Source organism: Podarcis bocagei, assembly GCF_964188305.1.
Source record: "Podarcis bocagei genome assembly, chromosome: 17".
Taxonomy (NCBI): domain Eukaryota; kingdom Metazoa; phylum Chordata; class Lepidosauria; order Squamata; family Lacertidae; genus Podarcis; species Podarcis bocagei.
Genome location: NC_138143.1, coordinates 30,015,321 through 30,037,281, shown reverse-complemented (window position 1 = coordinate 30,037,281; position 21,961 = coordinate 30,015,321). Strand labels below are relative to the sequence as shown.

General features: G+C 43.5%; 1 protein-coding gene and 1 long non-coding RNA gene across 5 annotated transcripts in view; one reads left to right on the top strand and one right to left on the bottom strand.

The window, feature by feature from the left end:
* Nucleotides 1-13,007: 13,007 nt before the first annotated feature.
* Nucleotides 13,008-21,525, bottom strand: KLF4 (KLF transcription factor 4). 4 transcript variants are annotated; one of them, XM_081176633.1, is made up of 5 exons: nt 20,998-21,523; nt 20,689-20,809; nt 17,804-18,755; nt 17,546-17,710; nt 13,008-14,636 (listed from the first exon to the last, which is right to left on the bottom strand). In XM_081176633.1, the coding sequence occupies exons 1-5, from the start codon at nt 21,000-21,002 to the stop codon at nt 14,461-14,463; spliced, it is 1,419 nt and encodes a 472-aa protein (XP_081032759.1). In that variant the 5' UTR covers nt 21,003-21,523; the 3' UTR covers nt 13,008-14,460. The 4 variants fall into 4 exon arrangements, with proteins under 4 accessions (XP_081032759.1, XP_081032758.1, XP_081032757.1 ...); XM_081176632.1 differs by having other exon boundaries at nt 17,546-18,752; nt 20,998-21,525; XM_081176631.1 differs by having other exon boundaries at nt 17,546-18,755; nt 20,998-21,524.
* Nucleotides 18,769-21,961, top strand: part of LOC308577116 — a 72,117-nt gene continuing 68,924 nt past the window's right edge. Inside the window, exon 1 of the long non-coding RNA XR_014003455.1 lies at nt 18,769-20,027. This is a non-coding gene — a long non-coding RNA (uncharacterized lncRNA). The remainder of the gene's footprint in view (nt 20,028-21,961) is intronic.

Here is a 21,961-nt window from a genome sequence, read left to right as displayed (position 1 = left end):
TAGACTGTCAACCCCTGTGCTACTGCTGGGAACTTTCCTAGCTGAAGAGCAAAATGTAAACACTTTGAATAGAAACAGAATATTGAAGAGCAAGCAGACATTAGAAATAGAAATCTGCAATAGCAGGGGGGCAGAGTTACTTCGGTGATTCTTGATACAGTATGAGAGAAGAGGTGTCATAAATGGGGGGGGGGGGAGTTCACATTTTCGCCTGTGAGATGGTGCGAGGTAATTACTGTATTTTTTGCTCTATAAGATGCACCAGACCACAAGACGCACCTAGTTTTTGGAGGAGGAAAACAAGAAAAGAAATATTCTGAATCTCGGAAGCCAGAACAGCAAGAGAAGTCGTTGCACAGTGAAAGCAGCAGTCCCTCTTGTTGTTCTGGCTTCTGGGATACCTGCGCAGCCTGCATACGCTCCATAAGATGCACACACATTTCCCCTTACTTTTTAGGAGGGAAAAAGCGAGTCTTATAGAGCAAAAAATACGGTAATTCTCCATGGATTCAGAAGCCTTCAAGTGCCTGTAACTGTTCTTGCTGGTTTCCTATCTAGTGATATAGGTGGCTGACTTGCTCTCCAGCTGTACCTGATGTCTTTCACCAAAGAGTAGCAAGGAAGTTAACAGCAAAGGGAACCTTAAAGCATAAGAAACTGTCCATGGAGGCACAGGTCAACTCTGTGTCCAGGGCAGCTGCCTACCAGCTCCATCTGGTACGCAGGCTGAGACCCTACCTGCCTGCAGACTGTCTTGCCAGAGTGCTGCATGCTCTGGTTATCTCCCGCTTGGACTACTGCAATGCGCTCTATATGGGGCTACCTGTGAAGGTGACTCAGAAACTGCACTAATCCAGAATGTGGTAGCTAGACAGCCAACTGGGAGCGGCCTCCGGGACCATATAACTCTGGTCCTGAAAGACCTATATTGGCTCCCAGTACGTTTCCGAGCACAATTCAAAGTGTTGGTGTTGACCTTTAAAGCCCTAAATGGCCTCAGCCCAGTATACCTGAAGGAGTGTCTCCACCCCATCGTTCAGCCCCGGACACTGAGGTCCATCGCCGAGGGCCTTCTGGTGGTTCCCTTGTTGCAAGAAGTGAAGTTACAGGGAACCAGGCAGAGGGCCTTGTCGGCAGTGGCACCCATCCTGTGAAACACCCATGGCAGAGTATTGCCATCTTGGCTAGTAGCCATTGATAGCTTTATCTTCCACGAATTTGTCCAATACTTCCAAGTTGGTGGCGTCTTGTGGGAGGGAGTTCCATAGTTTAGCTATGCACAGAATAACTTTTTTTTTGCAAGCTACATAAATATTCTTTTTCCCTCTCTGCTTCCTCTGGAGGTGAAGTGAGCAGGCTGCAATGCTGACACTGTTTATTACATCAGCTGGAATGTGCCCTCTGTTCATCCATGGACACAATGTGATTTTGTTTTGTGATCAATTCAGATATTAATACCCTAGTTTCCAGTCTGTCGCAATCCATCTCAAGAGAAGGAAGTGTGTTTTCTGAGTCGCCCGTGACCTCGCGCAATGCATGTAACTGCATTTTTACAACACAAGGAGAGGAGGGGACTCTGCCGATGTAAAGAGACTGCATTTTCATTGAATGTCTGAAACCTTAATAGCACGGAACCCGACTAACAGGATTTAGCAAGCCTTAGCATGCATCGAAATCAAGCCTGCCGAGTCCAAAACAAAATTATGCAAAAAAGGTTTCTGAGCTGCAGCTCGATGGCTCAGTCGATGCAGCACATTTTCTCATTATCAGCCTCGCAATCTGACATAAGTTCTTCTGTGAAATGTGCTTGGGGTTTCTTAAACTTTAATTGCTTGTTAACAACCACACAAATGCATCTGCAAACTGCTGTTTCTGCAACAAAGAGAGGCTCATCACTTCATTAGGCCTATTGTTCAGGAATCTGGTCACGGTTTCTTTTATGGCCACAATTCACCCACCCTTGCCCCAAATATGTTTCTTACATTGTACAGGGCCGGCCCTGTCATTGGGCAAAATGTGGTGAGAAGTAGCCACAGCCCTATAGCTGTTTTTCCTAAGCCTTCTGGGCATCCCCCCTTCTGTTGGGAAGCAAATGTAAATAAAGCTACCCAGCCTAGCCTGCCCTGGCCTCCCTAAACTATCGCTCCTTCCTCAGGGGAAGTGGAAAATATTGTCCCATTACCAATGTTGAAGTTCATGCACTCAGTTCCTGCATGTGGAATGAGGAGGGGGACACCATATTGTCCTTCGCCTCAGGCAGCAGTATGTTTTGGGCTGGTCCTGTGTGTGTGCAGGCCAAGATTGGGACTTTAAAAAGTAACAGTAACAACAACAACATTGAACTTTGGAACAACTACTTTGGAAGGGAAAGTCTATAAGGGTCTGTTGCTGAAAAGACCCCATGAAAATGGAAAACACAAATTGCTGATGCAGCAATTCAAGACCTGGTTGACTGTCGTCTGTGGCCAAGATTCAGTTTGTAATTTGACGCTTTTTGTTTTATAACCAGGGTCAACTTGAGAGCATTTTATGGCGTATTTATGTCACACTGATTTTTAATTCTCGGTGGACTGCGGAAAAATGAGCACTGGATAAGCGTGCTTCAGTACCACTGGAATAAATGAGACAGGGTTTGTTCTGAAGTCCCATGAAATTTGCTGGGGTGTCAGTATGCTTAATTTTCATCAGAGTGCTCCAAATATTATTACTTCTTTTTTTTAACCTTGCTGAAGCTTGTCTTGACATGTCTTTGAACCCTTTCATAACAGGAGTATGCTTAGAGGATTGGCAGCCATTTTGAACAAACATGTGACAGGACATTGGTTAAAAATTGGGGAAGTGGGGAGGTGGGGGAGGCTTTTAAAAAGGTTTTTAGAAATCTGGTATATGTTATGGGCAGGCCAAGGTGTTTTCTGCCATTTGCCGATGAAGGCAATATGGCAGGACTTGCTGCTAAACCTGCACAGCGAGTTGATTATGGCTGAGGTGATTCTCCAATTTTCATCCTCACAAAAACACTTTGAGGAATAATAACAGAATCACCTTGTGGCACCTTTAAAACTAATTAATTTATTATGGTATGAGCTTTTAAGGGCTAGAATTCTCGTCACCAGGACGTAAACTGTAATGCATGGGTAGGCAAACTAAGTCCCAGGGGCCGGATCCGGCCCAATCGCCTTCTAAATCTGGCCCATGGATGGTCCGGGAATCAGCATGTTTTTACATGAGTAGAATGTGTGCTTTTATTTAAAATGCATCTCTGGGTCATTTGTGGGGCATAGGAATTTGTTCATCCCCCTCAAAAAAAATATAGTCTGGCACCCCACAAGGTCTGAGGGACAGTGGACCGGCCCCCTGCTGAAAAGGTTTGCTGACCCGTGCTGTAATGCTTGGTTGGCAGGTGTGCGTGAGAGAGGTAGGAGCCAACTCCAAGGGGCCAAGGTGTCTTCACCTTTTTAATGTCTGATGTTTTATTCTGTTTTTGGTCCTCTGATGGGAGCTGCCCAGAGTGGCTGGGGAAACCCAGCCAGATGGGCGGGGTATAAATAATAAAATTATTATTATTATTATTATTATTATTATTAGTAGTAGTAGTAGTAGTAGTAGTAGTTGGATGCAGCTGCAGAGAGTGAAGAAAGTGGTAAGGACCTGATGGTGGCAGTGGAAGCCTGCAGATGACTCAATGAGGCATCACATCAGATTTTGGGAATGAGGACGACAACGAGGGGGCATGGGATAGAGAGTTTCTTTTGGAAGGGAGTGATTCTCAGCTAAGTTTAAAGTCTGATTCCTGAACGTGGCCAATTTAAGTAGCCTTTGTTTTAGGTTTTTATATATCTATACCTAATTACAACTACAGCAATGATACCAGCCTAGGATCATCATCGTCTTTCTCCCACTTTTTTAAAGCAAAGAGATCTGTTCCTTTTTACTGAACTTCATTTATTCATTAGATTTATTTCCTGCTCTTCCTTCGATAGGAGCCCAAGGAGTCAAACACTTATGTGGGTTTTCATATATATATATAAAACACTTATGTGGGTTTTTTCATATATAAAAAAATAATAAATATATACCTGAAATGTTTAAAAATATCTTAAAGCAACAAAACCCAATGGAAACATCGAAAACTGATTCAGGAGGAACCAAATCACACAGGCCTGCAGAAACAAATGTTTCTGGCGAGCATGCAGTGACGGTGCCTTCCTAATATCAATAGGCAGGGAGTTCCAAAGGTGCTTGCCGTATTTTGGCCATTATCCCTTGTAAATAGGCTCATTTGATTGTGGTAGCAGTTACTTGGTGTTTGGAACCGGCGTGTTAGCAACAAATACAAGTGCTAGTTGTGTGGAGCTGGAGAAATGGGAGTGAGACGGTGGTTTGGCGCCCTTGAATGACTCCCTTCTTCAACAGCTAGCTTTTGTGGGTTTAAAGCAAACAAACAAACTCTTCCGTCAGTTAGACCTATTATCTAATTAATCCACCCAAGCTCTAGTGTTTCCCTACATAGCAGAGTCTTGTACTGATGCTTTTCTTTGTTCTTTACTCATTGAAGTAGAATTAGATACAGTGAGTGATTCACACCGGCTTAATTGAGTCTTTTCGGTTCACGTCAATAGCAGCAGGAATCTCTCTTCACAAGAGTAATGGATCCACTAGAAAAGAAGCTGATCTTATTAAAAGACTGAGCGTTTTTGCCTAGCGGGGGAGTGCCAAAGGCATTTATGCTGAGTTACAAATAATTAAATTGTTTTAATGCACACGGGGTTCTTCTCCAGACTTTGTAGCAGACACAGAGGAAAGGTTAATGAAGAACAATGCTATTCATTGCCTTGGGTTTCTTTCTTTCCCCTTGAATTTAAAAAGTTGGCGCTTTCCAAAGAGGCATGTGTCATCCTGCAGGGAACAGCTCATCTGTCCTTGCAAAAACGTGCTCTGTGTTTTGGGCTTCCCAGTGACTGGTTGGTATATAAGGTTAGCATTTTATAACCTTGATGTTATTTAAGGCATGGGGCAGATGAATCAGGATTGCAAACTAAAACTAAAAAGAGGCGCCAATAGATATTTATTTAGTTTATTACTGCAATTCCTTGCCGGTTAATCCATTAAAAACATATCCATCAATATAATCTGGTATCTTAATCTCTATTAATTTTATTAACCTGGTGACTTTCTTTTTTAAAAAGACAAAAAACGCATAAACTATATATAAAAAGCACAAGATATGAGTTGTTATAGAAGAGGTATTTCCCATTCTGTTTTGCATCAGATTCAGTGTTTGCTAAGATAACATGCTCTAATCTAAGGTTACCAGATTTTTTCCCATTGAATCCGGGGACACTTTTCAACTTTAATGGATTTTGTCAGGGGACTGATTTGTAAATCCGGGGACTGTCCCCGGAAAACGGGGACACCTGGTAACCTTACTCTAATCCCTCATAGACATAAAACAATATGAATTTCTCTTGAGATCAGTTGACTTTAATGTGCCAGATAATTAATACATGTATTAACTAACACGATCCTATATCCGTCTACTCAAAAGTAAGTCCTATAGAGTTCCATTAGGGCTTACACCCAGGGTAGAGGGTTGGTGGCTAAGATTTGATTTTACTGAGGAACAGCTCTTCCTTTTATTTAGCTTTAATTTCAGGTCCAACTCTCCCCTGATCAAGGAATAACAGCTGAAAACAGAAGACATCCAGTTGAAACAAAACCCAGTTAAGTAAAAATTAGTTCATGCTTAACCCAGCTTGTTGATAATTCTAGTCCATTCACAGAGATCGTGTTTCGAAGACTTCAAGAAATAATTTTGTTGGACCTTTAAGGCAGAGGTGGAAAAGAAACAGCCCTTTGGCTGATTAATACTGTATCAAATACCCTTTTAAATGTGTTTGTGGGATGGGAAATTATTGGTCTGTGGGGTTTCTTGTTCTTGTTTTTACTACGCATTTTTTTGTTTTTTTATCTCGCATTGTTATGTTGTGAACTGCCCTGAGATCTACGGATGAAGGGTGGTGTCCAAATTTAATAAATGAAAATAAATGAAAATAGTGGACTCCCATCTCTCACCAGCCCTGCTGGAATGGCCAATGATCAGAAAAGGTGTGAGTCATGGCAACATCTAGAGGGTCACAATGTCCTCATTTGTGCCATCAATGAATGGACTTTCACAACTGCAAGGCTGTCAGTGAGAGCCCCTTCCTGCAAGCTCTCACTGTTCAGATATGTACCATCGAGAAGGTGCTTTCTCTAGTCAGGGTGATGAACAAAGAAGAGCAGGTGGTATCTGAAAATTTTGCAGCCTATGCAGGTTGATTTTATATCATCATCATCATCATCATCATCATTATATCTATTCCCTGCTGTCTTTTTCCTTGACAGGGACTCAAGGCACCCAGTAGATTTCTGAGCACAATTCAAAGTGTTGGTGCTGACCTTTAAAGCCCTAAATGGTCTCAGCCCAGTATACCTGAAGGAGCATCTCCACCTCTACTGTTCAGCCCAGACACGGAAATCCGGTTCTGAGGGTCTTCTGGCAGTTCCCTCACTACAAGAAGTGAAGTTACGGGAAACCAGGCAGAGGGCCTTCTCAGTGGTGGCACCCATCCTGTGGAATGCCCTCCCACCAGATGTCAAGGAGAACTACCCAACTTTTAGATGACATCTGAAGACAGTCCTATATCAGAAAGTTTTCAATGTTTGATGCTTTATTATGCTTTTATATTTGTTGGAAGCGGCCCAGAGTGGCTGGGGCAACCCAATCAGATGGGTTGTGTACAATTATTATTATTATTATTTACAGATGAAACAGGAACAGCTAAAAACATAGGGGGAAAATAAATTAAAAATGAACATTAATAGAATTAAACCAATATATAATATAAAAGCACTATTAAAAACATAGTTAATTACAATAAAAACACAGTACAAAGTTATCGCTTTTTTTAAAGTCATCTTTCAGCCCTGGTTCCATTCTTTTTTTTTAATAAACCAAATACAGTAGTAGTTGACACCCCTCAATGTTATGAGATAGAACAAAGGACCTCTTTTGTCTGTAAAAGTCCTAGGACAAGCAGTGATGGGGAAGAAATCCAGGTTGTTTTACATTTTAATGCAAACCTACCAAATCTGAGCTTCCCAAAACATTATACAAACCAAACTACATCTATCTGTCAAAATTCACACTTTGACAAATTCTGTGATGGAGTTCCCAAAACAAACACTATGTACACAAATGCATAAATTAGGGGGGAAATACAGTATGCATATTAAAAACACATATATTATTACACACACATTAGGATAAATTGCTTGCCAAAAAAGACACGTGGGGGTAAAATCATCTACAACATGTATATTAGGAGAAAAACACACTAATATACCGATGGATTTCTGTGGGAACTTTAATTCTCCCCCCAAAAACTGCTGCAGAAAATTAAAGACTGGAGAACTAACTGAGAATATGAAACTGACAGATTTGTCCATCCCTAAGGACAAGCCATGAATCTTATTAGATTCAATGGGACAAATTGCATGCAGCCACAATGATAGTACGGAATCTCATGTAATGCAAATGAGACTAATCTGTTTGCCTACCTCCCAGTTGTAATCTTACAAAACTTCCTTTACTAGGGTGCGGAATAATGCAACAAGAAAACAGATAGATTAAATCATAGATTTGGGAGGGATCCCAAGGGTTGTCTAGTTCAATCGCCTGCAATACAGGAATCCTCACAGCCACCCCTGGGTGGGCTCAAACCATCAACCTTCTGATTACTCGTGTCCTCCAAATCATGGAGAGCCACGCATTGCGGTGAGATCACTAAACTGCCTTCTTGTTGCTGGGGCGGGCCCGTTTGGATGACCTCCTTGCCTCATTGGTCTCCCCTTTGTTACTGGGGCAAATTTCTGTCGGTTGGGGTTTGACTGGCAACTGAGAGGCTATTTAAGGGGCTGCATGTGGTGAAGTACTTCCTCTTTTGCATCGTGCAGCGGATCTCCCTCCCTCCCTCCCTATAATTTTAGGTTGTGTTTTTGACCTTGCTATGCCTGTCTAGGGGTCGTCTGTTTTTCGAGCAGGAGCCCGGTAGGAATTTTGCCGCTTGGCTGATTGGCTGGTGCCATTTGGTTTTTGCCTACCGTGTAGCAAATCGCCACAACTTTGTAAGGTTGGCGGTTAGGCATTGGTTCATTCTTTGGTGGAGGGGATTATGGATTGGCTGTGCCTGCCTCTCAATTTTGTTGATGCTGCTAGGGAATTCCGTTAAAGGAATCCAGGGGCTTGATTTGCTCTGTCCGATTGTTAAGTTGTGGGTGAACATATCAGACGACACAGCGATTCTTCAAACAACACTTGTTTATTCACAGGCCATAACAGAACTGGACTGAAGGGTTCAGTCAGTCTGCTTATATAGAGCTCCAGTACAACGTAACTGTAACAATTTTCTAAAACTATCCAATCACTGACCGTCACTTTCGATCCCTTATTTGCATAATTATCTACAGTATCCCCCTGCTGGCCCAGGGTGAGAACTTCAGTACATAACACTGATCCCCTCTCAGGGGTAGGGCCATGCCAGAGCTCCTGGGAGCATCTGGAGTGAACTAAGAGGCGGAAATCAGCCTCTGTGCTCCACTAGTATGTTTTCCCTTACTGACCTCTGGAGGTTCCAGCTGTCAGGACTGTTCCTGCTGGTGCAGGTTCAGGTAGTCCGAACCAATGCCTAAGCAACCACTCACATGCTGTAAACAATAAAGTTGTGGCCAAATTAGTGCCAGAAATCCTAAACAAATATTCTGTTTCCTGTGTGATTCATTTGGGGGGTTGGGGGTCTTCACACACAAAGAACCAGATGCACCGGCCCATTGCGCCACCGGAGTACTATAAGGGTGGCACATGGCTCATTTCCCATATATCGCTCTGGCTTATTAGCTTGCGACACCTGTCTACATAGACTCTTTGAGGAATCTAGTACAGCATTTACATGAGAGCCATACTTGCAATGCTCACAGGCTGCAGCTGTGGGATGCATGAGGGCGAAGAGAGAGAAGACAGGCCATGCCCCTTTTTCTTACTTAGTGGGGGCCAGGCACTGCTTTGCCTTCCCCTTCTTGTGGTTGTAAAATAGTGGAATTGCAAGTGACGAGCCAACACCGCAGGCAGGTTGTTTATCTCGCCCAACACAATGTGTGTTGCTTTTAAATCAAGTCTGTTCATACTTCCAGTTGGAGTCATGCGAGAACCAGCCCTTAGTTAAGGATCTTGCTTAACTAAAGGAGCCCCCTATTGCATCTGGGCTCTAAATTAGCTTTATAAATTTGCGTGCAGAAAAACCCATTTTCCCAAAGCATGCTCTGAAACGGTGCATTTGCTGCAGCTGTTTTGTTCCCCTAGTTCTATTGATGATCTTTTTAGCTCCAGGAGCCATAGCACATAATAGAACAGGTGGCTAACACAGTATGTTATTTTTAGCTACACCTGCCTTTTCAAATTACAACTGCTTGTGTGGATATTCTTCTCCCGTGCCTGAAGACCTCCTAAAAAACAAGTTCTCCCTACGAAGGGTTGGCTTACACGCATTAAGGAGTGTTAGCTGGCATTCCCCCAAAACAATGTGCAGCAGCTTTCCCCCCCCTAAAAAAACCAACAAAACGAAGTTTAAAGGCACAATGAAATAATTAAAATATTGAACTTCTTGGATTTGCGTTTCATTTTTAACAAAGTCACACTCTTTAAGTGGGAAGTAGCTTTTGGCATGAGGGGGAGGAACAAAAACACAGCGAAGCGTTGTTTTAAGATTGGGGGAAATGCAATAAAAATACTTTTCGTCAAATACAAAGCTACGGCAGAATACAACAGCCAGAAAATTATGCACATATCGTTTGCATTAACAAACATCTGTCTTCAGATTTATTTATTTATTTTAAAAAAGACTAAGAAAACAATCCACTTCAATGTATGAGCAAGAATCCTCTTGCACTTCACAGCAGCCACAGAGATAAGTATCTTGTTCCCTAACAGTGCATTCGAACTAGTTTCTCTACCCAACTGGATTTGAAGAGACCTCCATCTTACTTTGCTTCATGAAATTATTTAAATGTCTTGCTGCATTCTATGCTGACATGTTTATCTTTCAGTAAATGAAGTGGGCCTGCAGATTTGATAGCTCCCAGCTTGAAGTTTTCAGAGAGACAGCAAGGTACCTACCATAAGCTCCATTTCCTGTCACGAACTTGACCAAGGGAGAAAGTGGGTTCAGACTTCAAAACCCTGCTCATTTAAATGTCTTTGGGTAACTCTTTCTCTGTGTTCAACCTATTCCACAGAACCTTTGCGAGGATAAAAGGCCATGGATAGGGCTGCCGTACATCCAGGTTTATTTCTGGACACATCTGGTAATTGCTCAGAAAAATGGCATCCGGGCAGATTTTTGCTAAATCAGCAAAATGCCTGCGAAAACCCAGATGTCTGGCAAGTTGAGCTATTTTTAAAAATATTTTTAAAAATAAAAAAATGCCCCAAATCTTTTTGGGAGTGCAACAATCCTCAACAACAACTGTGGGGGGGGGGGGGAGCTCAACAACTGTCCAAATTTTCACTCTTGGGAAGATAGAAACCCTAGAAGTTCAGAAACGGGTGAGGAACTGAAGGTATAAAAAGTTTTGAACTGGAGAAGGCAGGGTCCAAATTATCAGGAAGAGAAAGCAGCTCTGAGAGTCCTCCTTAGTTTGGGCTAAGGTAGATAGTTGAGTGGTTTCCCACAAAGCAACGAATAACTGCAAGAGCCAACCGGGTACAGGAGCGTGTTTATTGGATCGGAAGAAGAAAAGGTGCAAAGACTTACAACTCATGCCCACTGGGACCCTTCGACTGCAGTATGAACCCCAAATCCTTCAGACCGATAGACAAAAAGTAAAGGACCCCTGGACAGTTAAGTCCAGTCAAAGGCGACTATGTGGTTGCGGTGCTCATCTCCCTTTCAGGCCTAGGGAGCTGTGTTTGTCCGCAGACAGCTTTCCGGATCATGTGGCCAGCATGACTAAACTGCTTCTGGCACAACGGAGGACCGTGACAAGTCCCAGAGCGCATGGAAACGCCATTTACCTTCCCGGCGGAGCTCACCTAGCAATGGGAGCTCACCTAGTCATGGGGATTCGAACCACTGACCTTCTGATCGGCAAGCCCAAGAGGCTCAGTGGTTTAGACCACAGCACCACCTGCGTCCCTATTGATAGACAATAGCGGTGTAACAGATTGAGGAATCCCTTTCCCCTTCTGTTACCATGCTTCAGATGGGCTGCTACCTCTGGCACCAATTCCAAACACATTTATAAGGATGGAAGCCCCATTTCTAAGGAAACATGCATAGGATTGCACCATGGGCACCAGCCAATATGCACCTTAGTCTACAGTCAGCTACATAGGTTGGGATGAAACATATTAAGATACTTACAAACTGACATACTGTTCTGCAAATAATCTCTCTGCTTCAAATCACCTTCTTTAGCCACAAAGCTTATGCCTACCATTCTCTCATACTAACCTATTTCACAAGTTAGTGAGACAAGGATAAAACGAGATAACCTGAGTTTCTGAGCAGGGCACAGAAGCAAGTACTCAAATGAATCTTAGGGGGGGGGGAATGAGTTTTCCTGAATAAGCTCACTTTAATGCACTTACTGTATTTTTTGCTCTACAAGACTCACTTTTTCCCTCCTAAAAAGTAAGGGGAAATGTGTGTGCGTCTTATGGAGCGAATGCAGGCTGCACAGCTATCCCAGAAGCCAAAAGAGCAAGAGGGATTGCTGCTTTCACTGCGCAGCGATCCCTCTTGCTGTTCTGGCTTCTGAGATTCAGAATATTTTTTTTCTTGTTTTCCTCCTCCCAAAACTAGGTGCGTCTTGTGGTCTGGTGCGTCTTATAGAGCGAAAAATACGGTACCTGTTTACTGTGATGACTAACAATTTCTAAGAAAAAAAAATATATATCCAAAGTTTTTCTCCAACCTCTGATGTAAAGATGTATTCAAGGCAAAAGACACTGCACAAGGGAACACAAGAAGTATTTTCAAATCCAAATTTACTTATGGGGAGGGAGGTGCTGTGAAATTCGGCCAAGTGAATAATATTCAAATAAAATGTAAATGTCAAACAGTGAATACGGCATTCCTGAGGTATGCTTGATATTAAGTTTCTACTTATTCTTGCTTTATCAGCAACTAGGAAATATGATCTGAAATTCGCAGTGAAATGAATCGCCACTTGTATATACTTGTAAGGTAGAAAGGCAACAGCCTATAGCAGACTTAAAGGTTAGAAAAGGCTTTTTAATGGCAACAGTGTGGGCCTGATCCCACTTAGAATCCTGAAAATAAGTCAAATTTGCCAAGATCTTGCTTAGGATGCAGTACGACATAGGGACTAAGAGATCAAGTAATGGAGGCAGGAAAATCCCTGCTTCAGATCTTTCCCCTAACACATATTATAGGTGGTAGCCTCAAGCAAGGCATTTTCTTCAGCTCCCAATCAGCAATATGCTTTACAGGGTTATCGCTCAGGAATGGCATACACAAATCAAACACTTTACTCAAAGTGCTAAGCAATATTGTTACCTTGGAACTACTAGCCAACTTGATCTATTGAACTGACCAGCCAACAGGCCTATTGAGCTCATTTTCTGCCTCTGCTTTAATTATTTGGTTGGATTATCAGTATTAAAGATAGCCAGTTAAGCATCTCTGGCTCTCCAGGGTTAAACTAATGGTCAGGGTTGTTTTAAGGAAACAACAATATGGGGGAAAATGAAGCCAGTATTATCCATAATAATTATTCACTGAATTTCGACCTAGAGTAATTTCCTTTAGGAGTAAGCTTCATTGAACTCAACAGGGGTTGTATAAGAATAAACATGCATAGAGCTAGATAGTAAGCACTACTGTTCTTTAAAACACTGATTAAATGCAGCTCTTTAAATGCAACATGATTCAGAAAGAAGGAAAAGGCACTCAGATAAAATAGGTTTATTTAAAAGTTATTTTCAGCAAAAAAGAATATGCAAAATACGAACTCTGACAAAATGTTCATTTTTCACTTCATAGTTTACAAATATACAAAATAGAAGTCTCCTTAAATTTATATTACATATTTATTATGTAAAGAACCATATAGAAAAAAAAAATATTTGTTCTGCTTAAGGCATATTTGGGAATAAACCATTGTACAAATTATTGCACATTGAAACCACAGTGCATTACAGACTGTCTGCATAGAAGATTAAAAGAGAGACAAACATAAATAAGCCAGGTTTATCAACCTGACTTAGGTCATCATTAACTGTAGATCGGAAGACAAACGTATTTCCTTGTCAAATATGCAGCAGTTGAGAACTTTGGCATTTTTGGTACCTTAAGAACCAAAAGTCATTCAGCACCATGAAAATAGACTTTTAACCATAACTCTGTACCTGAATTTCTTCTTCCTCATTTGACATAGTTTAGTAATGGCTTTTTCTTTTTTTTTTAAGGAAAAAGAAATTGCAAGACTACAACATGTTTACAATATTGCATTGAAAATAAATCTTAAGGGAATTTAGGGCGAAGACAGACATAGCATTTAAAGAGAACTCACAGTGGATTCTTCAGCCATGGTGTGAGCCAACCTCCCCCCCCCCCAACTCCTCTCCCCCCTACTTTGCACGACATTCATCCTCTGTGAAGTTAAATGGTGAGGTTTGGTGTCAGTTTTGTCCCTTTCCCCCCACATTCCTTGCTTTAAAAATAAAATAAAGGTAAGTGCAAGTTATACCTTCACACATTCTCTCATCTCCTTAAAAAAAAATGAAAGTTTTAGAACTGTTGCAAAATTGCTTGAGGAATTTGGATGGTGGGCAAAGAGAGAGAGAGAGAGGTGTCTCTGAAGTCACAAGCGCATTAGCAGAACAGCATTAGCTTTTGTGGGAACCTTGCACAAACATGTTTTTTGGACTTCAACCTTGGCAAAGTAGGGGGGGGGGAGTCATTTAGATTGAATGAGATGAAGGAACTGCCAAAGCTGAACAGCCCCCCACCGCTCTACAACGTTACACCTGTCTTCACCCATCATCTCCCTACGTAATCTCCCATTCTCCCCACCCTCAACAGTTTCGTTTTAACCCTGATATCCTTGACTTCCAGTCAATCCTTGGCAATCTGTAGTCCAGAAAGATTCAAGTCAGATTTTTCAATTAAAAAAAATGGAATGATACAAGATCCAGTCATCGTCCCCCTATAAAAGTTCCACAATAGTCTCGTCTTTTCTTTATTGTCTGTTCATTTCCACGCTTTCTTTTGAGAAAGACCTCGCTGGGGTTCTTTGTAGTGCTTTAAAGTGGAGTTCTCCCCTCTGGCGGAAGACAGTCTTTTGTGCTGTCAAATACTGAATCTCTCATGGCAGTAAAGGAAAAAGTTCACCACGTCCTGTTTAAAAGTGTCTTTTCATATGCAAGGCAAGGTGGTCAGACCTGGAAAACGCTCTGTCACACCTCTGGCACTGGAATGGGCGGTGCCCCGTGTGTTTTCTGTAGTGACGCGTGAGTTCATCAGAGCGGGCAAATTTCCAGCCACAACCTTCCCAGTCACAGTGATAGGGCTTCTCACCTTCAGAAATAAAGAACCATATCAATTACTTCTGTATCCTTCACAGATATAGGTGCATCATACGATTCAATAAATATAAGTTTTTTCCAGCAATCACAGTTACAGACAGTTTTCCCTAGGATCAGACTATTGTCATTATAGCTTCACATTAGCCGCTATAGCTGAACAAATTAGAAAAGGAAAAAATCCCATGCATATTTATTCAGCTGGCGAGGCAATAGTTTTCTTCCCTCAAAATGCTGAAGGTGGTATAAGAAGCATTTTCTGTGGTGTGCGTACACCTATCCCTCAATCATTCCTCTTCAACAGTTCTGCAGGTTTTCTAAAAACCTGTACAACCCGTTTGACCATGAACGGTGGCATAAAACAAACAGGCTTGCAAATAATGTGCCCACATACCTAGCCACCTGTGGCTAATAAGAATTGCCTCTGGGTAACGAAGCTGGAAAACTTTGCAAAACTTTGCTGTTGTTTTTCTTTTGATCACAAATGACTAGGCAAGCAAATTATCTGTGGACTAGTATTATTAAACTAGTTTGCAAAGCTGGTGTTCACTACAGGTAACAATGCCTCACTTGTACCACCAATTCTCGCACACTAACATCTGTCACCAGCCTACATAAAATGAGGACATATCTAGAAGCATAAACATCTAAGGGACATTTTTTTCAATGATTGCTTGGCAGTATGTTAAATCACAATACTTTGTTTCTCGATCTCTGCCTTGACTGCTTCCAAAATTAATGTTGCATGTAAGTATTCAGACTACAAAGGAAACCTGCACCCATTCAGGTAAGCTTAGCAATCAAACTGTTGTTACAACCACACTTTTCAGGGAACTAAAGAAAACGACGGAAAGCTATTTGCAGTCCTTCACTGTCAAACTTAACAAACACCCTCCTTTTTATATATATAATCAAACCAAGAACTTATGCGGAAATTGATATCAATCAGAAGTTTCTCTGAAAGTCAATGTTCCCAAGCAGTTTGGAGATACTGAAACAGTGTTGTTCAATGTATTTTAACCATGCTGACAGTGCCCTAACTTTATTCTTTATGCCCTAGCTTTAGTATTTTAAATCATGTTTGTAAGTCAGTTTGAGTCAATTTTATGAGTAGTACAACTAATAATTGTTGTTGATGATGCTAATAATAATAAGAATACTTGTACACAAGTGAAAGCGCCACTTAAATCAGTCAATCTGTTTCTAGGTATACATGTTAAAAACTAGGCTTTTAGCACTATTAACACGTAACAAGGCACTTCTAAACTTGCTTATTCAGAGCTAAGCCTGTCTTCAATGAACTAACAGGTTACCTGCTATACTTTTACTCATAACACCCATTTTTTTTCTTAAGAGAGTCTAATTATTATTAATAAGAAAAGATGTTCAAGTTCTGGCAAATTTAATTGAAAAACAAATACTGCCATTCAAAGAATATTTACTCACAATTAAGTCCCATTGGGGGACTTAATTGAGTCCCACTGGGGGACTTAATTTCCAAGTGAACGTGTTAAGCAGCAAGGTAAATTATAGTGAGTAAAAAAATATTTCATAGTAAGATGAACGTATAAACTTCAGCAGCAAGAACTAAGTCTGTTGGTTATTTTTATCACTTTATATGGCTGGCTGGAAAATCCAGAACTGGATGTTTTCCGAAGCTAATTAACCAAGTCTGTTGCTAACTGGCAGCCGTTTTATACAACAGAATTGAGGAGAAATTAAATATAACAGTTTGTGGGAGGGCTGCCCTGCTTCCCCTGAAGTCAAAACAGTCTCAAATTAGAAATTGGTCTCCAAGATCATAGCCAATCAGCTAACATTTGTTGATTTAAAGAAAATCGAAATGAGACTAAGCTCTTTAACCAGAAGCAACAAGTCCAACAAAATAAATGAATTATGGCTATTTGCAATTTCCATTCCCCCAAAAGAAACACCTCAGTGGCGTTATCAGCATAAACATGCTTAATTCACTCTGGACTTCTAGCTACCTTGTAATTAGCTAGCCACATGGCCAGAGTCAGGCAAGAAAATCTTGCACGTCTGCAAAACAATTCCTTTGCTGTGGCTGAAACATTCAGAGACATTTTAACGAACTCCTCCGATCTGTAAGCAAAGCCATATATTTAATGGCTCCCGCTATTTAAATTCTTATCTTGGTTGCAGCCACAGATATGCATATTTAATACACTGGTGGAATGAAACTATTTAAAATGGATACCACAAAGGTACCCCACCAAAAAAGAAAAAAAAAGAATATGGTTGAGGGGGGTGTTGTTGCTCAGGGTGTGTATCCTCATTCTGCCTTTGCCTCTGTTAGACAGGTTGGCAGGTTTTAATATTTCCAGAACCACCAAAACCTATTTAACTAGAGTGTGATAAAAGATGTATACATGGGTACATGAAAATGATGATTCTCTCAGACTGATGGAGATGCAGGAGTTTAAGGGCGCAATTAGCACAGCAGCTCACTTACAAGGCACAGTGGGATACTTCTGAGCGAACATGGATGGGATTGCACAGCAAGGCGGTTAAAAAGAGGAATGAACGAGGCATCGCTGCATATAGAATATGCAGACTCCTTTTTTGTGTGTCCCAACATCATATCACCAAACAAGTTTCACAAGCTTTTGGAAGACTTGCAAAACCGGTGCACAGAGTTACAGCGGGGCAAATGCATATGGCACCACAGGCAAACATGCCTTTTTCATACAAATGCCAGCTCTCTGGAAAAACCTCTTTCCAGCCACATACAACAACCCTACTAGGTTGGGTGGGGTGGGGTGTGCAAAAACAAAACAAAACCCTTTACACAGCTGATGTTGGGGTATAGAGATTTGCTTTTGAGATAAGGGCATGAGAAAAGGGATGCCTGGGACCTTGGCAGCACAGTTGAGCAGGGCTTACCTGTATGGGTCCGAAGGTGTGCTTTGAGGTGTGAGCTCTTTGTGTACGTTTTGCCGCAACCCGCATAGTCGCATGTATGTGTGGCGGTCCTTTTCCTGGGCCATGACCGCCGCCCCCTCTTCGGCTTGGTCTCTTCGGCGAGGCAGCTCCCAGAAGGCATCAGCTCTAGAGGTGAAGAGGGCGGAGTCAGCATCATCCCTTGTACCAAGCGAGGCATATTTACAGGCTCTCCAAAAACATTTAGATAGTGAGACTGACCTTGATACTGGAGCGCGCTTGGTGGCAGCTGCTCTGGGAGAAAAGGAGGGTATCCCGGGCCAGGGTGGTAGCCTGGAGGAAGCGGCAGAGCTGGGTGACTTAAGCCCTGCGGGGAGGGGTGACAGTCTCTGCTGTTCATCAGCTCCTCTGGAGTCAAGGGAGGGTTAGTCCTGCTAGGCAGTGGGCGTCCCAAGGGAAAATCGTGTTGCTGCGCCCTCTGAGTATTCCCGTGGGATTGGCCAATGGTGCAAGAAGGGGCAGCCTCCTGCTTGATTTTTTGGCACATCCTGGGCACGTGGTTATAAATAGGAGACTGCACGGGTCCATCTGAACAAGGGGAGGTTGCAGCAACTGGGTTGTTCTTGCTGCTAACACTGATGTGGTTGTTGTATTCCCCCAGGTTCACGGTGGCTTTCACCACAAATTTGCCATGCAGGCTGCCCAGTGGGGATGGCTGCTGCTGCTGCTGTTGTTGCTGCTGCTGCTGCATATAAACTGGGTCCAGATCTGGCCTCATCAGCTCAGCTACAAATCCACCGGAAGGGGAGACGTCGTTGATATCAGCCAGGTTGAACGGGGCAGCCGGGGCCTGCTCCCTGTTGTACAGAATAGCTCCCCCTCCTCCTCCGGTGTGATCGCCCCTTTGCAGTTGGTAGGTGAAGTCGCAAGTGGTAACTGTTGGGCAGTTGCTGCTCGTGACGGCGGGCGAGGGGCCAGGAGCGGTGCTTACTACTGCTGCGGCAGCAGCCGTGGGTTGCTCCTGGGGCATCAGGGAGTTGGAGAGGATGAAGTCAAAGTCCAGAAGCTCGTTCAACTCCTCCGTCTCCCGCCTTGACATAGCCCCACTGCTGCTGTTTGTGGTGCTGCTTTCCAGCTCAGAAGAGAGGTCGTAAGGCCGTCCTGTAAACACAGAGGGAATCCGCTTGAGGTGAGAGAGCTCCTCCCGCCACTTCTGTGGGAAGAAAAAGAAGGAAAAAACGGTGTTGGTAAAGAGGGAGAAAACAGTGCTGGTGAAAGCACACTGAACTTTCGAGTTTCGCAAAGCAGGAAAGGTATAGGAAAACCTAGGCATGAGCAAAACATGGCGACCACCAAAACAGGGGGAGAAGTCTTTCACAGACAACTCTTTGGGACACAACTGAGTTGCCACAACACAACAAGGGACAGTCCTCTGCTGATTGAAGTGAACCTGTCAGTCTGTTCAAAGCAGTAGTCGCATGGCCCAATGCAATCAGCTGCAGAATTGCAGGACTGTGAAACGAAACCCTGGAAATTGTCAGTCAAGCCCCTATTTTATCATGTGTTGAAAATACTTAATAACACACACTGCGGGAGGGGGAAATAATTTGGGAGTCTCTTGACTTCTGATATATGTGCTTTTAAGGCAAACTAGGCAATTGTCAAGTCACGACATGTTGCAGATAACTCATTTTCCCTCTCCATTCTGTGCTACATGGTGTGTGGGGTTTTTTTTGGGGGGGGCACTGTTATATTAATTTACGGGTTCAAAGGATTGTCAGGACTTTTACTGTAAAGCCTAAAGTTGCAAGGTTTAGATGGAACAATTTTTTAAGTCTTTAACTTTCCAACTGTCTGTTCAAAAACTTGCCTGCAAAAAGTTACAAGACATGGTGATAAAATTAAAGGCACCAGTTAGCAAATTTATGTGTGTTTATGTGACTATACCCAAGTTTATGTATAGTCACATATATGCCCTTATAATCAAGTTACATTTACCTACTTATTAGTAAAGCAACGTTTTAGACACTACTGAGAAACAATGAGTTTACATGACTTAAAAAGGAGAAGGTATCATGTGGCTTTCTGCTGTTGTAAAGGAGCACAAAAATTAATACAAATCAACAAAAACTGCACGCACAATGTTAATCAGATTGCCTGAATTTGATATTAAACACATGTAGGCGTTTTCTAAAGCAGCATGCATTATACAACAGCAGCTGTAGGTACAAGCCATCAGCTTGAGACAAGAGAACAAAAAGTTAACCTAAGCACATGAGTAGGTGTGCATATTTCCCAAGGCTGTCCATGTATTAAAACATATGTATCCACACCCATGATTCTGGGTTGCGATACACTGCATATTTCAGCTTATTTACTGCAGCACAGATCTGGTAAAGCAGATCTATCTATCCCAGTTTTTGTCTCCCCCTACCATCCCACATTACAGACTGAACTTCAGGGAGTAGCTACGCCCCTGCAGAAGGTAAGAACATTTTCCTAAATTGTGCCTACACGCATTCTGAGGGTCTAGGGAACAACAGAGCAAAAGAGTCAGATGAAAGTGCTTTTTTAAAAAAGAAGAAGGTGGGGGTCATATCCCCGCAGCTGCTGTTAGAATATACATTTACATTGCAACACTCCCCCCCCATGTGTATGTTTTCACAATTGTAAAGGGTGGAATAGCTCCCTTTTCATAAACCCTCACCGTGGTTTTATCGAACAAGACCGAGATTTTGTTTTTTTAAAAAGATGTCTCATTCAAACTCTGTTGAGACCTGATCAACTTCCACGTTCCATCCTATTATAGGAATCTCCTCTATCTTCTAACATCCCACCCCAGCGCCAAATGCTTTAGCTTAAAAAAAAAGAAAAGATAGTGGGGCTTAAGCCCAACAAGAAGCAGCACCCTAATGTGGAATCCCATTCCACCAGTACAGGAGCTTGAGGGCTTCTTTGATTCAGTGTTCCTTTGGTGGAAGAAATGCATTCCACACCTGTGCCGAAGGTCATTCTCATGTCCCATTAAAAGCAAAAACGCGTGTTCTGGGGGAGCTGAGCTCCTCCAGGACTAGTTTGATCCCTGAGTAACCCCCCCCCCCCCATCAGCATTCACACGCAACTGCCCTGCCCGATTGTGTACTCACGTTACTGGCACCTGCTTGCCTCAAGGCTTTCTCCCTGCCGGCCGTGCCTGCTGCGAAGGTGGCGATGGAAGGGAGGAGGGTGCCGCTGAGAGCCATGTCAAACTCGCCGTGGGGCGGCTGCCTGCGGAAACGTCAGAAGGGAGAAGGGTGAAATAAACCGGCGAAGCCCTGGGTTCATCCACAGACAGAACGCAATCAAAGAAAAAAAATATCCAAGTTCGGTTCTGGCATGCTCAAAGTTCAGATCCAAGCATCCTCAAAGGGAAGAAGGGGGGTAGAAAAAATGGAAAAAGGGGAAACATCACCCACCTCATTAACGTGCCAAAGGCCGGTGCTTGGTCGGAGATCAGAAGTATGGAATTATTAGTGTGATATAGATATATAGATATATGTATTAATATATACTGCAACGGGATGTTGTTAACTTTTGTCCTTTGGGTTGCAAAAAAAAAGCAAACCAGAAACTTAATATATATATATATTAAAAAAAAATTAAAAAGCCGAAGGGCGAGCTTTTGCTGGTGGCTTCTCCTACGATGAGGAGCAGCCCCGCCACGGAGCTGCTCCAGCAGATTGCAGCGCGGGCAGCGGCTGGAAGAAGGCGCGAGACGGTTCCCGGGGATTCCCTGCTCGCGCCGCTGCCATGAGGGGAGTCCGGGAGTCTCCCGCAGCCACCGCCGCACGTCCCTGGCTGGCTGACTGGGCTAACTGACGGGCGGGGCCGGCGCGTTGCCTCGGTCTCTCTCTCTCTCTTTTCCCCCGTCACGCGCTCAGGCTTCTCCGCTCCTCCCGCCGCCGCCGCTCCTTTCGCCGACCGCGGCCTTTGCGAACTGTCAAGCCGCGCGCCCGCCTCAGGCTCACTTATAAACTCTCCCGCCCGCCCCGCCCACCTCCGCGGGAGCCACGCCCACCACCACCTCCACCCCCCGAGAGGCGGGGCTGGGGCATCGCGTCGCTACGGGCGACGGGAGAAAACAACAAACTTTACTCTCCCGTCCAGCACGTGGGGGCGGCGGGAGGGAGAGAGAGAGCAAAGGGATGGGCCGTGACGTCAGCAGAGCAGCTGGTTGGCAGCTCGAGCCCGGCGCTGACGCCAGCGAGGAGGAGCCCGCGAGGCAGCCGAGAGCCGCCCGTTGTGTTTCTGCTCGTCGCCCTCGCCTCAGAGAGGCGCTGCCCCCTCCCCCCTCCAGCCACACACACGCACACACACACACAGAAAAGCCGCGCGCGCATCGTTTCAGCCGTTGCGCGCCAGCGGGCAGCGCCCAGGCGT

Excerpts from the sequence above, each read along its gene's own strand:
- KLF4 (XM_081176631.1), bottom strand. Across the intron at positions 18,756-20,688 it reads GGCAAGCAGGTGCCAGTAAC|AAGTGGCGGGAGGAGCTCTC; the intron begins GTGAGTACACAA and ends TTCTTCCCACAG. Across the intron at positions 14,637-17,545 it reads ACACCTTCGGACCCATACAG|GTGAGAAGCCCTATCACTGT; the intron begins GTAAGCCCTGCT and ends TTATTTCTGAAG.